The sequence below is a fragment of the Ptychodera flava genome, chromosome 8, assembly GCF_041260155.1.
Source record: "Ptychodera flava strain L36383 chromosome 8, AS_Pfla_20210202, whole genome shotgun sequence".
Classification (NCBI taxonomy): Eukaryota; Metazoa; Hemichordata; class Enteropneusta; family Ptychoderidae; genus Ptychodera; species Ptychodera flava.
Genome location: NC_091935.1, coordinates 20,100,378 through 20,114,748, shown reverse-complemented (window position 1 = coordinate 20,114,748; position 14,371 = coordinate 20,100,378). Strand labels below are relative to the sequence as shown.

The 14,371-nt window shown below is 38.3% G+C and overlaps 1 protein-coding gene across 2 annotated transcripts in view; it reads right to left on the bottom strand.

Annotated features, from left to right (window-relative positions):
- Positions 1–353: 353 nt before the first annotated feature.
- LOC139138743 (serine-rich adhesin for platelets-like) overlaps positions 354–14,371 on the bottom strand; it is an 81,609-nt gene continuing 67,591 nt past the window's right edge. For both annotated transcript variants that reach the window (XM_070707254.1, XM_070707255.1), the window contains exons 7-10: positions 10,918–11,161; positions 8,624–8,902; positions 6,730–6,887; positions 354–2,855 (exon numbers count right to left, since the gene is read on the bottom strand). In XM_070707254.1, the coding sequence (XP_070563355.1) occupies positions 810–2,855; positions 6,730–6,887; positions 8,624–8,902; positions 10,918–11,161 (2,727 nt within the window). In that variant the 3' untranslated portion in view covers positions 354–809. The remainder of the gene's footprint in view (positions 2,856–6,729; positions 6,888–8,623; positions 8,903–10,917; positions 11,162–14,371) is intronic.

Sequence of the window (14,371 nt, the reverse complement as noted above, 5' to 3'; positions counted from 1 at the left end):
AAACTCTATTTTTATGACTTTTCATGTTTTACAACAGCAAGAACAATTGTTTTGCGATGTTGGGCGGATTTTCAAGGGTTTTCAGAAAAAGCTTCTGAGAGTTGAAGGACTTACAATGATTGCAGGCCTGTACAGACCTAATCAAATACGTTTCCAAGCATGAATTGTCCAGAGCTTAGTTAATTCAACTGCTGGTGCACTTGCTTGTCGGACGGGACGCATATTTATTTTACTTGCCCGAACGCTAAATTCACTGGCCATCAGCGTCGGGCGATAGGAATTTTTGAGCCCTGTACTGGCTAATGAATTGCAAGTATTTATTATTATTTAATTCATGCAGGTTGCAGTTTGGCTTTGTTTTCAAAATGTCACAACATGCTTTTATCTTGTGCCGTATGACTGCACATGCGGCTATCACAGAGGGTAACAACATGTCAGGTGTTCAAAAGCTGCTGTCATCAATATGGAGATTAGCCAATCACAAGTTTGGATTCATGCTATGTTTTCATTCATGCCCAAATGTCGCAATTAGTTTGGGTTTTTTGCTAATGAGTATTTCCGCTGTCAGACAACGTGTGTTCTGTAGTGTTCATTCCTTCATTCAAGCCATAGGGTTGATCACATGATGACCCAAAATTTAGAGGCAGAAAAATACCACCAGGAAAAAAATTTGGTGGCAGATTGACAGGTTTTCTAGGTGACAAATGCCACCAATGCCACCGATCATTTTGAACACTTCATAAGATACCTGAGTGGCTCTTGCATTTACAGTACACACTAAATTAACAGATTTTCCTACATCACTATGCTCAAGGACTCAAAGTTTCCTGCTGCATTACTGCTCCTCGAAGTGCAGTTAAATTGTCACTGGGCAGTAACAGTGATGTGGAAGAGCTGGATGTGGCAGAGCCACCTGTGGAAGAGTTAGATGTGTAAGAAATGCAGTCATTTTCACCAGAAGAGCCGATGGCACTGTCATTAGAGTTATCTGATAAACTCTCATGCCCGTCATCTGAATTTGCAAGCACGCCGTTTTCTGTAACAGCACTAGTGGTTGACTCATGCCCAGCTGGAGTCCTTTTTTGTCGTTGAAATGAATTGTGGTTTTGACTGTCCCTGTGTGGAGTGTAGCTATGTCTGTCACTTGTTGACAACTCAGGAACACTGTTGGATGGTGCAGTAGTTGGAGAAAGTTCATTGCTCTGTTGTGTATGATCTCCATAAAGTTCCCCGGTTGAATTTACATTGATTGCCTCTCTGTTGGCAACATAATTTGAATCTGATGTTGGATTTGATTGGGCAACATAATTTGAATCTGATGTTGGATTTGATTGAGCAACATAATTTGAATCTGATGTTGGATTTGATTGGGCAACATAATTTGAATCTGATGTTGGATTTGATTGATCAACATAATCTGAATCTGATGTGGGATTTGATTCGGCAACATAGTCTGAATCTGATGTTGGATTTGATTGGGCAACATAGTTTGAATCTGATGTTGGATTTGGTTGTGCAATATAGTTTGAATCCGGTGTTAGATTTGATTGGGTAATATAATTTGAATCTGGCATTTCATTTGATTGGGTAATATAATTTGAATCTGGCGTTGGATTTGACTGGGCAACATAGTTTGAATCTGATGTGTGATTCAATTGACAGTGGTAATCAGTTTCTAAATTTGACAAGTTGTCACTGTCCTGCTGATCAGTGTCCATGGTTTCGAAACTTTGAGGTTCTATTTGCTGGTCTTCAGATACGTTGTCTTCTGAAGGGACGTCAGGGATGGAACTGAGATCAACTGTATTATCAATAGGCAGTGTCTCTTTATTGGTATTTGTGTTCGGACGGTAACCACTGTCATTCGGATTTGAATCGGTCGCCATTGTCGTGGGCACTTGAGATTGAACGTAATCAGAAATGTCTGTTCCACTGCTGGACGTTGTGTTGCTTTCTGAACTAGTATTATTGTTATCAGATACAACTGCTGAATTGTCAATTCCTCCAATTTCTGATGAAGAATCCTGTTCATAAAGTAGTCGTTCAATATCTGCGAACATTTGTGGGTCACTGTCCTGGTGAATTTCACTAATTTCTGCACTGTTCAAACCATCATTCTCCTCATTTTTTACTGAAAGCAATTGGTTGGAATCTAAATTACACGAATTTACACTGATGGTTTCTTCAAGATTTGGAATCACACTAAACTTATTTTCAACCATCCCCACTCTGTATGGCATTTCAATTATATCTTGAAGAGGAGGACCAGTTTCTCCTTCATTGTTGTTATTCATATCACTGCTGGGGAGTACAAGTTGCAATTCTACAATTTGACTACCGTCTTCCCAGTCCTCAGGTTCACCAAGCTTCTGCTGAGAGCCTCTGTGGGTGTTATCTGAACTGCTCTCAGCCTGCTGTCTCTCCCCACCAACATAACTACTTCCAGTACCAGTACTCCCAACTCCTAGTCTTGCATAGCTGTCTACTTCATTTGAACTCTGGTCAGTTGTTGATCTCTGGCTGTCACTGGTACCGACTTGAAGGTAATCCCCAATGTGTTCTGCATCTGTTGAGCCAGAGTTATCATCAGGTGTTGGGGGTGATTCCAGGATATCATCCAATGACAGAGGTGGAACATTTTGTAAAGCTCCATTTATGATAATCGCAGAAGGATGGGCAGAGTTCTGGGTTTGCAAGTTGCTATCACTTGAAGAAGGTGTCTCAGTCACACTCGTTCCAGATATGCTTCCATTCATGGAGCTTGTTGATATTGATATTAATGTAGCATTCAGTGCGTCATAGTCGAATGATTCATCATAGTGGGGGGTATGCGGTCTATCATCCAACACTATATCCTAAAAGAGAAAACGATATAGATACATTTTACATGTAAATAAGCTAAGAAGGATAGTATGATTCACTTTAAAGGCCAGGGACTTGATCCCCGGGATCAAGTTTGTTCTAGGCTGTAAGAGGATTATGGAGTGTCAGAGCCTTTTGTTTTCCATTGAAATTGTAATCTACTAAGTAAATTTCCTTGCAAGACAATCTGACGCCGACACAGGCCTTTAAGCCGCAATTTTCAATCCCAGGCTCTCGCATTAGTGGAGTTCTCCTCCCAGTCAAACACTAGGCCAGTACAATGTTTTATTTCTATAACATTAATAACACAAACTGATCTCAACCTTTTGGCACCTTTTGCTAATCCTGCAAACAGAGTTTATACAAGTGTTTGATTGATGGTCGGTTCAAATCACCAATGGTCATTGATTTCCCACCACCAACGCTCGAATTTCCTAAAAAATCGTCTTCCAGTGGTGTTAGAATGTGAATATAACCACAGAGTTCGATCGGCAGTAGCTTCGTGCTGACCGCTTGGCAGTCTGTCTGCGTTTTTGCGGCTGGAAAGAAACTAAAATGTGGCATTTTCTGGAGTGTGTGCCCGCGTGTTGCGTGTTTGGTGTCTACTTTAGACAATGAACGCTGACATAGCTTCACACCCTTTTAAAGGGAGGCTTCCCCTTTAAATGTACAGCTTCACACCCTTTTAAAGGGAGGCTTCCCCTTTAAATGTACAGTGAAAGCATTTCAAATCATACTAAAAATATGTGACAACCTGAGAAATTGGAAGATGCTTGCTTGAATACAAATGTTTTCACTGTTTTAGGGAAGGAGTCAACAACTGAAATCAAATTCAGACTTTCACTGCCCCATGAAAGATATACCTGTACAATGGGTGCCATGGTGAACACTTACAATACATATCCGTTTGGCCTATCACTTGTGGGGGCTCATTTTTAAGCTTAGTAGTAAATAAAGTTTTCAGTAGCATAGATTTGTGAAAATTGGGAATTTTATCTTCCCCCATAGAGATAATACATGGATGGTGACATTTTGAATTTCAAATATTGTTAAATATTGGGCAATTTGTTTCTCTAGTACCAAATTTTGCACGTGCATGGTGACCCCCCGATTTTCATTCTTGATTTTGAATGGAGAGAATGGTTGAATATTTGCTTGAGAAAAGTTTATGCAAAGGTTTAAGTCTTTCATTCTGAGGGGCAAACTACCTCAAAGGAATGGCTTTTGAAAATTGTTTTAGTCTATTCATCTAAAGGACAGCCTTGAGAAGGAATTAAAGTGAAAACACCGAGAAATCTAGAGACCAGGAATTGAAAGAGTTAGACTAGAGAAATGAGATGAGAAAATAGTAAAACTAGCCCACAATAATTTAAATGATAATTATCTCAGTTGCATATCTAATGAATTTCTGTAATTACGCCATATCTCAACGCTGCACATAGCTTAATCTTATGAGCAAATTAAATTTCTCATACAGAGATTTTTATAATAAAATTTTGGTGAATATTATATGTTTATTTTTTTGCATATTAATGACTTTGTGTAATTAGACCACATATCAAAAGTGAATATACTGAATTTGATCAAAATTCTGAGGTACACTGATTATACCTGGATTGAATTTTGAGTAAAGTTTGACGAGTGTGACATACCATAATTTGCTCATTTGCATATTCAATGAATTTGTACTGTAAGTAGGCTATACATCAGACAGTGCCTTGACATGCTTACATCAGACACACTTCAGTTTGTTTTGTAATGTGATCTATGGCCATGCGCCGGTTATTTAATTTTCATTTTTGTCTGTCCAGAGCCATTCATCACTAATTCTAGGACCGATGTCAACAAAATTTGGCACATTGGCAAAGTATCAGGAACATCAATTGGTTTATGTGATACAGCGTGTTCATTTTTAGCCGGATGCCGGCCAAATTGACCGGCTACTTCCGTATTTTGGCCGGCTACTTTTCAGCACTGTTTGGCTCTCCAGCCCCAAAATTATAGTTTTGATAACAATATTTTGATTTTTTGGTGGTCTTGCAAGCCGGAAATAATATTTAAGAAGTGCCGATGTGGCTATATGTAGTCTAGCAATTTACATGGTGAACTTGTTGCTATCACTATATAGTACTGTGATTAGCGAACGTGTTGTGATACCGTGTACTATATTACCGCGATCAGCGAAATGGGAATCGCCCTTGAGGCCAACCCTGCTTTCACGATCACAGCCCGAATTATTCTGACGTTCACATCGGGTATAGCCGAACATTGGACTTATATACAAGTATGTAATACCCACAAATAGCCGACCATTTCCTAATGAAGCCGACATTGTTTCGCTCAAACGCGGAAGAGAAAGTCAATGCTTGAGAGCTTTGTTTTCTGCGTAAGAATAGGGCCTTGTCTGATGGGTTTGATAGGTTTTTGATCAAATCTATAGTGATCAAAAGTTACTGAGTCTCATTTTTCATACTTTTGAAATGCCATGTCAATCCATCCATGATCGATCACAATGTCAATATTCAACCATGGAGGTAAAAGGTAGAAGGTTGATCACAGTGTCAAATTTCAGGTCGACCGATATCGCATTGTGTGTACTGTGTTACAATCGACTGCTGGTGCTTTGTACACATAAGGTCACTAAGGGTGTTGTACAGGTTGGCGTTCAGTGTCGTTAGTTTGGGATTTATTTTGCCATGCCAACTGAATGCAGTTGACAGGCCCGAGTGATATCAAATATGTTAATTAATTTTTCTGACATTTTTAAAACTTTATCCCACAAAAACATGTTGTAATTGATTGTAATATAGGGTTATTCACAAATACGGCCCTGTATGGACGAGGGCTCAGTGGGCTCAGTGGGTGACGTATTGGACGAGCCGAAGGCGAGTCTAATACGTCACTCACTGAGCCCGAGTCCATACAGGGCCGTATTTTGTGTATAACCCTATTATTATACACCTCCCTCCATTAATCGTCCGTATAAACTAATTCTATGGTAAATTTTGAGCTATGCGGCATGCGCGATATGAGTGGAACGCGCGCGATTGTTGAAATAAAATTGCTACAAACCCCTGAAAATTTGCATATTACACCTAAAAATAGAACGTCCCAGCGCGTCGCGCGTCTCCCGTATTCGGGACTCCGCGTACTATACAAAATACGGAAAGTTATTGGACGGTCAAACTCCCATAGGTTACGGCAGTAGGTGTATAATAATAATGATTATTCTGTATGCTGAAATACTATACAAGAATGCATGTATTTACTCCAAAATGTCTTCAAATTTTAAAAATTTATTGCACACAGGGAAGGGGACCCCTCTCTGAAACCCTCCCCTGCGTGTATGTTGGAATAGCCTCTCATCACTGTAGAAGAATGCATAAAATGTTGCTCAGAAATGTCTTCATATTAAAAATAAATACCTAATATCCCCCCCTCTCGCCCGCCCAGGGAAACTGGTTGCATAGAAAGCTAACCGCCTACTTTTCTAAATTTTCTGCCTACTTCAAAAATTTTTGAGAACCCTGGTGATATGATCCAATATCTCCACCTGACAGCCATTTTGCTTTAATCTTCGTCAAGCAAGAGTCATTACCAAGGCCACGCAGAGACCAATTTCATTTAACCTCACTTGATAGCCACCAGTTAGATATAATACAGTATCGACTCAGTGGTGTCAACATGAGAAGTTAAAAAGGAGCTTAAGTCTGGCAAAGGTACAATATGATAAAACTCTTTGGCGGAAAGATCCATTTGCAACAGTTCTGTCCTATTAATATATGCCATCTACCATTCACCTCATAGAAGAGATTCCTATCGATTTGTGTTTCTGCCATGCACAAACATGGTAGAGCGTTGTCTTACCATGTGATCCCTGAACTCCATCTCCCCCACATATGTGCAGCAACTCTGTTTGATAGAGACCCGGTATTTACGGATTAAGTAACAAATTGCAATGAGACCCAATATCATTAAACAAGTAAGTACAGCAGTCACTATGGTAAGAGTTTGGTTCTTCTCATCTGCAAAAAATTGAGACACTTGATTAAAAGAGGTTTTAAATTGAAAATTTTGCCTCATGGACAGATAGTTAGACTCTCAAAACGTGTAACAATTATAGAACTTTTACTGGATTATAAAAATTTAATTTTTCCTCATAGAGATCACACAGAGTCGGCAGCTAGTTGGTAAATATTGGGTGATTTGTTTGTCTGATATCATATTTTGCACAGTGACCTACATGTATGGTTTTCATTCTTGATTGCAAATGGAATAGTTACACACAAAATGATGTAGTTTAAGATTTCCTCACAGAAAGTTTGAGCAAGAGTTTAATTCAGTCTGTCAATTTCAAGGCACATACTGCCTTAAATTTGTACATGTAGGACTAACATTAAATGTTCCAATGCTGTAAAATATGATGCAAATTTTATGGGGTCGAAATTACCAATATCATAGGGAACACACAAAAAAAGAATAAAATGACAACAAATTTTGATACTAGGATCCTTTTAGAATGTGTAACTGTGTAGTGCATACATAATTAAACTCTTTGGCATATATCATGCTATAGACACTCTTAAAGGTATTCGGTCACCTGTTTTTAATAGCCAATCACACATTTACGCAGATGGCTGCTTTTTAAAAGGGCGCCCCCTCACAACCAGCCATGGCATACTTAGCAGAGTCATCTGCATAACCTTTGATGTATCAAATATGGAGGCCGGACAGCTCCCTCGCAGCTACAAGTATACTTGGTTCCTGCGACAGTTGGGTCACACACCATTACCCTTTCATTTACTTTGATCGTACCGTCTCTAATTGCACTAAATAGGACTACAGCCAACTGTTGGTTACGTCCATGGTCCATCGTATCGATGGAAAACATTTAAACTTTGCGGTGAAGAAAATAGCGTCCTTGACAACATTCAGTCGACGGTACGTACGCTAAGCCCCGCTCCCTTTACCATATATGGAATATGCAAATTTACAGTGACCGTGCACCTTTAAGGTGGTGTGGTGGTGCACGTTTTCAAAGCAATGTTTCTTTTCAAATATGATATGTTAGAAAAAAACACAAAATTGCAATGCAAGGGGAAGTTAACAATGATTGCTGCTGGTCCTATTAATTGGTTAAGTTCTCACATGAACTCACTAACAATCCATTACAATATTGTTAAGAATAACATGATGTTATTACAATTGTCTTTGTTCAAAAATATCAAAAAGTATGCAGCAGTACACTAGCAAAGTCTATCACACTATGCAAAGCACTAATATCCTTGTGAATATTTTGCAATGTTTTTCTAAAAGTCCATTTACCATACACATTACATTTGTGACTGGGGCATGCAATTGGTGGAGCAGAGATCATTATCACACAATGTTACACTAATTTTTCTTCCATTTTCTGCAGTAATTATTGAGCATGATATTGTGGCACTATATCCAGGGAGTGTAAGATAAAAAATTGTGACAAACTTCCCATATACATCCCTTGCAATCGTCCAAAAGTGAACATGTAGAGGCAACTACCAAAGACACTATGTTTGGAGACTGGAAACAGGTTATTGAAAGGCATTCTGCACTGCTTTTAAGTGCTTACAGAATTCTAACATTCTCTATGACATATATACTATAATTAAAAAATATTTACATTATTTACTTTTCTGTTTCTGTAACCGGAAAATTGAAGAATAAAAATTTGTAACAAATTCCACTTTTTTCTCTCAATATTAGTCACTTGAAAACAACTTACTAATAAGCCTGACAGTTGTTGACCTTGGTTCACCTTCATCTGTGCTGTCATATCCATTATAAATATTTGCAGAAACTGAAACTGAGTATTCAGTGCCACCCGGGACATCAACAATGTGAGCATACAGCTCGGTCACTTCTGTTTCATTTTGGTGGAGGTCGCTAGTGTACCTGACATTGTAACTCATAATACATTCATCATTTTCAGGCCTTTCCCATGTGACATTGAAGGATGATGAGGAGGTTTCATATGCTGAAACACTGCGTGGTTCATCCCTAGCTGTAAAATAAAACATATATGCATAACAAATATGCTTTGAATAACAGTAATGTTTTCTTCTTTTAAATACTATGTACTTTAGGGGATATTATATATAACTTTTATATAACGAGCTTTGAATACAAGAAAAAACTAATGTACATACAATTGTACATAGATTAAAGTACATATTGTACACTGCAGTCAATAAGGCTACCCTTCATATATAACTTTGATAATTTGTTCAATAATGTGCATCATATTTAGTTATGAAGTGGCTGACTACTCTCACAATCCATGCTAGTGACATATTCAATGTAAAGTGTAGGTTAATAATGTGAAATTATACAAAATAATACAAAAAAATACATAGGCGGAAATGAAATAGTAAATAATATATACCAACTGAACAACAAGAGAGGACTTCTGAATTAAACTGCCCTAACACGTGTACATACGGCATACTACCGTATGTTGACCACACAAAAGTGACAGGCCACTAGAGCCACATAAGTTGACTATTTGATCAAGAAACATTTCAAGACAAACTGACCTTTCGATGAATATAGGCACTCATACCTGTTGGTAAGATAAAACTATGGCCTATACCGGTAGAGTACCTTCTCCATAATTGTACACTGACATAAGTCATCAAATCTCCTTCTTCCCCATACTGAAGTGAGTTTCATTGTCATGCGTATTTTAATTAATACAAGCGATGACCTTCCGGTCAATATATATTGCTGTGATATTTAAGACAATTTAGATAATAAGTGTGGGTCGGTTTGTTAATCAAGGAAAGCCTATGGAAATAGGAAATATTTGAATATCGGCAGCATTTCTGAATATGCTGTAGATTATTTGGGGGTATGTGAAAGTCATACTGTTGATCATTTCCATACATCAGCCCCTAGTTAACTGCTGATGGCATACATCATTGGTGGTGCACTTGCACTTAAAATGTGTGTTGTAGGGGTGGTTCCCCCCATATTGGTGGAGCAGCCAAAGTCAAAAAGGAAAGTTTGCCGTTTTGCTTAGTTTCACCATCACTACGATCCTTCAATTCAATTCAGTGTTGGCGATGACATGGCTGTCACTGCACGGAGTTATCTGTAGGCACACATTGTGCGTAGTAAAACCCAAAACTTCGCAACATTTTAGTCACTAGTCATGATATACATGCGGTACTATTGATTTGTGAGTTATTTTGTTACAATTTTATTCATACTGTATGTGTTACAAAGGTCGGGGATGCACAGAGATAGGTATTACGTCTCAAGTTGAATGCAGGACATGTGCGTGCGGACAAAGTGATGACGTCATAGTGCAATTTTCGATTCGCAAGTTTGTCTAACTTTTGCCAAAATCTTCTCGCCAAATGCTACTTTTTTCTCGCATTTGCGATATGGCGAGCGGGCAGCGGAAACACTGTCTTAATGTTAATATATTGAAATTACGATGAAATCAATAATTTCGTATTTTTGCAGCTAATTTTCCCATTTTTGGTCAGGCCATCCTGAAATGAGCTATCAAATATATCAACCTTCTTCGTCAACACATGTGTCACAAAAGTTATTCTCTACAAAACACAGCAGAGCTCTGTCGACTGTTGGGGTCCCTTGTTTTTTCAAATTGCTGGTCACACAGCTTTAATATTTGTTAACAGGTCCCTAGGATGACCTCAGTGAGGTAATTTCATACAGTCAGGAAATACGTAATTTTGTATCCATGTCTATAGTAGCTTCAGGGACATTGGCCCTATGTTTTATTGTTGTCATATTTTGAATGACTCACTGTGTTACGTTCAATCAAGTCATTAAAATTTTACTTCTGCAAAATGTTATTTGAATAAACCTTGTGTTTTGTTGACATGAGCTAGATACATGTAATAAACTGGTAGTTGGGAAAAACACACAAAGACACAAAAGGAAAACAATATTATATACTAACTATACATTTGAGAAATATTTATTTGGCATATATTTGCATTCATATGACACTGAATAGCTATAACCAAGGAAAATAATCACACGTACCAACATCGACAGCTTCAATTTGGATTGGCCTTTCACTTGCCGTGCAGCCAGCAGAATTGCAGGTGTACACATCAATGGTGACGGCCTTCCATCTCGATATATCCCTAATTACCATTGACGTATCATTGATATTTCTTTCAATAACAGTCACATTACTTGCAGGCAAATTGCTTTCTGTTTCTTGATACCAGAAATGAACTTCATATTTATGTAGTTCACCATGCCAGTACTTTTCCTCAGGTTTCTATTAGAATTACAAACATACAATATTTCTATGTATCTAAGTATCTATGACACTAAGAAATATTTTGTGTCAATGAAAATATGTAAATTAGGACAATCATCATACCTAAGTATAGAGTTCAAAATCATTGGACATCACTTGACCACAATGTGTAAACGATTTTAAGAATTACCATTAACAGTAATGGAAACACTTTCTTTCACATACATTGTACTTCAGGCAAAAGTGTATTATTGAGAAAATTTTCCCAAACTTTACGCAGCACTCATCAACTGTTAATGTGATTGAAAAAGAATGTGGGATTCTATTATATTCAATGACAAAATCAGCCCAAATAATTATGTAAATTTCTTCATTATATGAACAAATATTACTTTAAGTCAGTGTGTTCAGAGATGAAGTGCAAAGTTGATAGACAGTGTCACAGGCAGCTTTCCAGACTGCTATCATACCGGTATATGCTTTGTGACTAATAGCACTGGCAGTAGATGTGTCCTGAATAACTTTCACACTGCCTTCCCTTGAGGTCATTCAAAGCCCTGACTTGCTGTATGGACATGGCCACTTACAATACCTGGATTTGCCCTCAATCCTGGATTTCAGTGCTTATATCTGTCTTTCATAGCATTTACTGCAGTTATTGTTGGACTCTGCTTTGTTCTGATACAGAAATGTGTTGTACTACATTGGAACTCCAAAAGGTAACACAAACAGGCATACGGTATGACAGTTGATATTATGAAAAGATAATGCTTATTTTTATTTTTCGTCATTTATATTTAAAACTTCAGTGCACACAAACATAACAAGATAGAAAATACCGTCAAGGACAGTGGCTCACATTTGGTTTGAATTGGTCGATTCAAGAAATATTTAAATCAGAAAAAAAAGAACAAATAAGGTCTGAAACTTTAGGTACTGGAGGTCAACTTTAGGAACACTCATAGCAGAGGAATGTTTCAACACAGTCCCTCTTAGTTTGAAAAGGTCTGCAATTATGTATCAGTTCATGAACAAGGACAGGAAATGACTCTTTGTGTAGGCTGTTTCAGTTACTGCCACCACTGCCACCACTACAACACATACCGTTATAAGGTATACTATACACAAATGAGGTCACGCCTCATAGAACCTCTCCCTTAGACGTGTAGGCTGCTTCAGTTAATACCACCACTCCTACACTTTGCAAGATTTTCCCTTTTTCTTACCTCATTTGCATATTTTTTGACACAGATATGTTCAATCATTCGAACAATATCACATGTCAACCCCTTGGTCTACCTTTACACCAAATACTAAGATGGTAGGTGTGGTGGGTTTGGAGTTTTTGATGTGAACAGACATACATACATACATACATACATACCGGTACATATAGACAGACAGACAGACGCCACTGACTCACCATAAGCTTCTTTAGGTATTTATACAATATTAGTTAGGCCAAAGTAAGTAAATTCTTTGTTTTGCGTCCACTCAAAATCCCAAAAGGTACGCGGGAAGCGGTTAAAAAACACACACAGAAAATATAACACAAAATCAGTTTGTCTTTATAGCAATGTTTCATCAAGGCTGCACGATTATGGTGTCCATCCATGCCAAAATTACTACTTTGATTTTACAACACAACATGCCATTCCGAATTCTATTTTACAATTCAACATGCTCTTCTGAATTTCATTTCACAACACAACATGCCATTCCGAATTCTATTTTACACACAACATGCCATTCCGAATTCTATTTTACAATTCAACATGCTCTTCTGAATTTCACTTGACAACACAACATGCCATTCCAAATTCTATTTTACAATTCAACATGCTCTTCTGAATTTCATTTCACAACACAACATGCCATTCCGAATTCTATTTTACAATTCAACATGCTCTTCTGAATTTCATTTGACAACACAACATGTCATTCCGAATTCTATTTTACAATTCAACATGCTCTTCTGAATTTCATTTGACAACACAACATGCCATTCCGAATTCTATTTTACAATTCAACATGCTCTTCTGAATTTCATTTCACAACACAACATGCCATTCCAGATTCTATTCTACAATTCAACATGCTCTTCTGAATTTCATTCCGAATTCTATTACACACACAACATCCCCTTCTAGACCAAGTTCTGCATGGCAGGGCTGTGTGTTACCGGCGTTATACCGCCTCCCACCACACCCTTGCAGACTGCTATATTATAGGCAAAACCGCCGCAGATGGTAGCTCCTCGGAAATACGGCGCGGTTTCTCCACCGAAAACAGCCGATTTTGAATCCAATACTTGCATTGATCTTCGTTTTCGAGTACACCCATCTCGCCTAGGTATACGATGTGCTCAGCCGCGCTTGTAAACTTACGCAATTTAAGCCTACTTTTCTCTCTCTATGCGAGGGAAGCGTTGGTATATCCGCCGCCATTGTTATCATTCAACCCATGAGCACTCGGGCGAAAACAAGCCTTGCAAACAAAAGAGCGTCGAGATGTAGCACTCTGTAATGAACATTATTTCTAACCACCACTCAGCTATGAACAATCTACGATGATCATTTTCTGTTGACAAAATAATTTTCTTTTTTCTCTTCAGAAGTTTTACATATTTCACTCAGCGTTGGAAACTACTGCCCGTCCTCCCGTCTGAGACGGGTAACTTTTCAGTCGGACGGGAGGAAAATTGTACTTCCATGTCCGTGTGTCGGGCTCTCGATAGTAGCCCATACGGCATACCCAGTAATCTCATCGATCAGCTGCTTCTAGATGTTGTGTAAAATAAACGAAATGTAGTATACCAATACGTCCGACTTCGACGCGCTTATGCTACTGAAACTGTGCAACTGTGTGACGCCGGAACGCAATGTAAGCCAGACATGTAAACACGGGTAAACAGGAAGTCGCTCATACTAGCAAATCTCACACTTTTTATATTTGCAACGCTCAAAATAGCCCTAAAACAAAAATCCTTATAAGCGTCCAGAAACTCCCGTCGATGCTGGGTCATGTTAATCATAATATGACACTACACACCGGATCGCTCACTATAGAGTCAGTCAATAGTGGCTAACTCTCTCAATAACGAATCTGGCTTCTCCTCCTCGAGGACGAAGATTACTTCATCACACAACCAAGCAGAGGGGATACAAAACAAGAGAGCGACTGATGAAGGAACCCCATTTTTGGTTCCGAAACACCGTTAAGACGAAT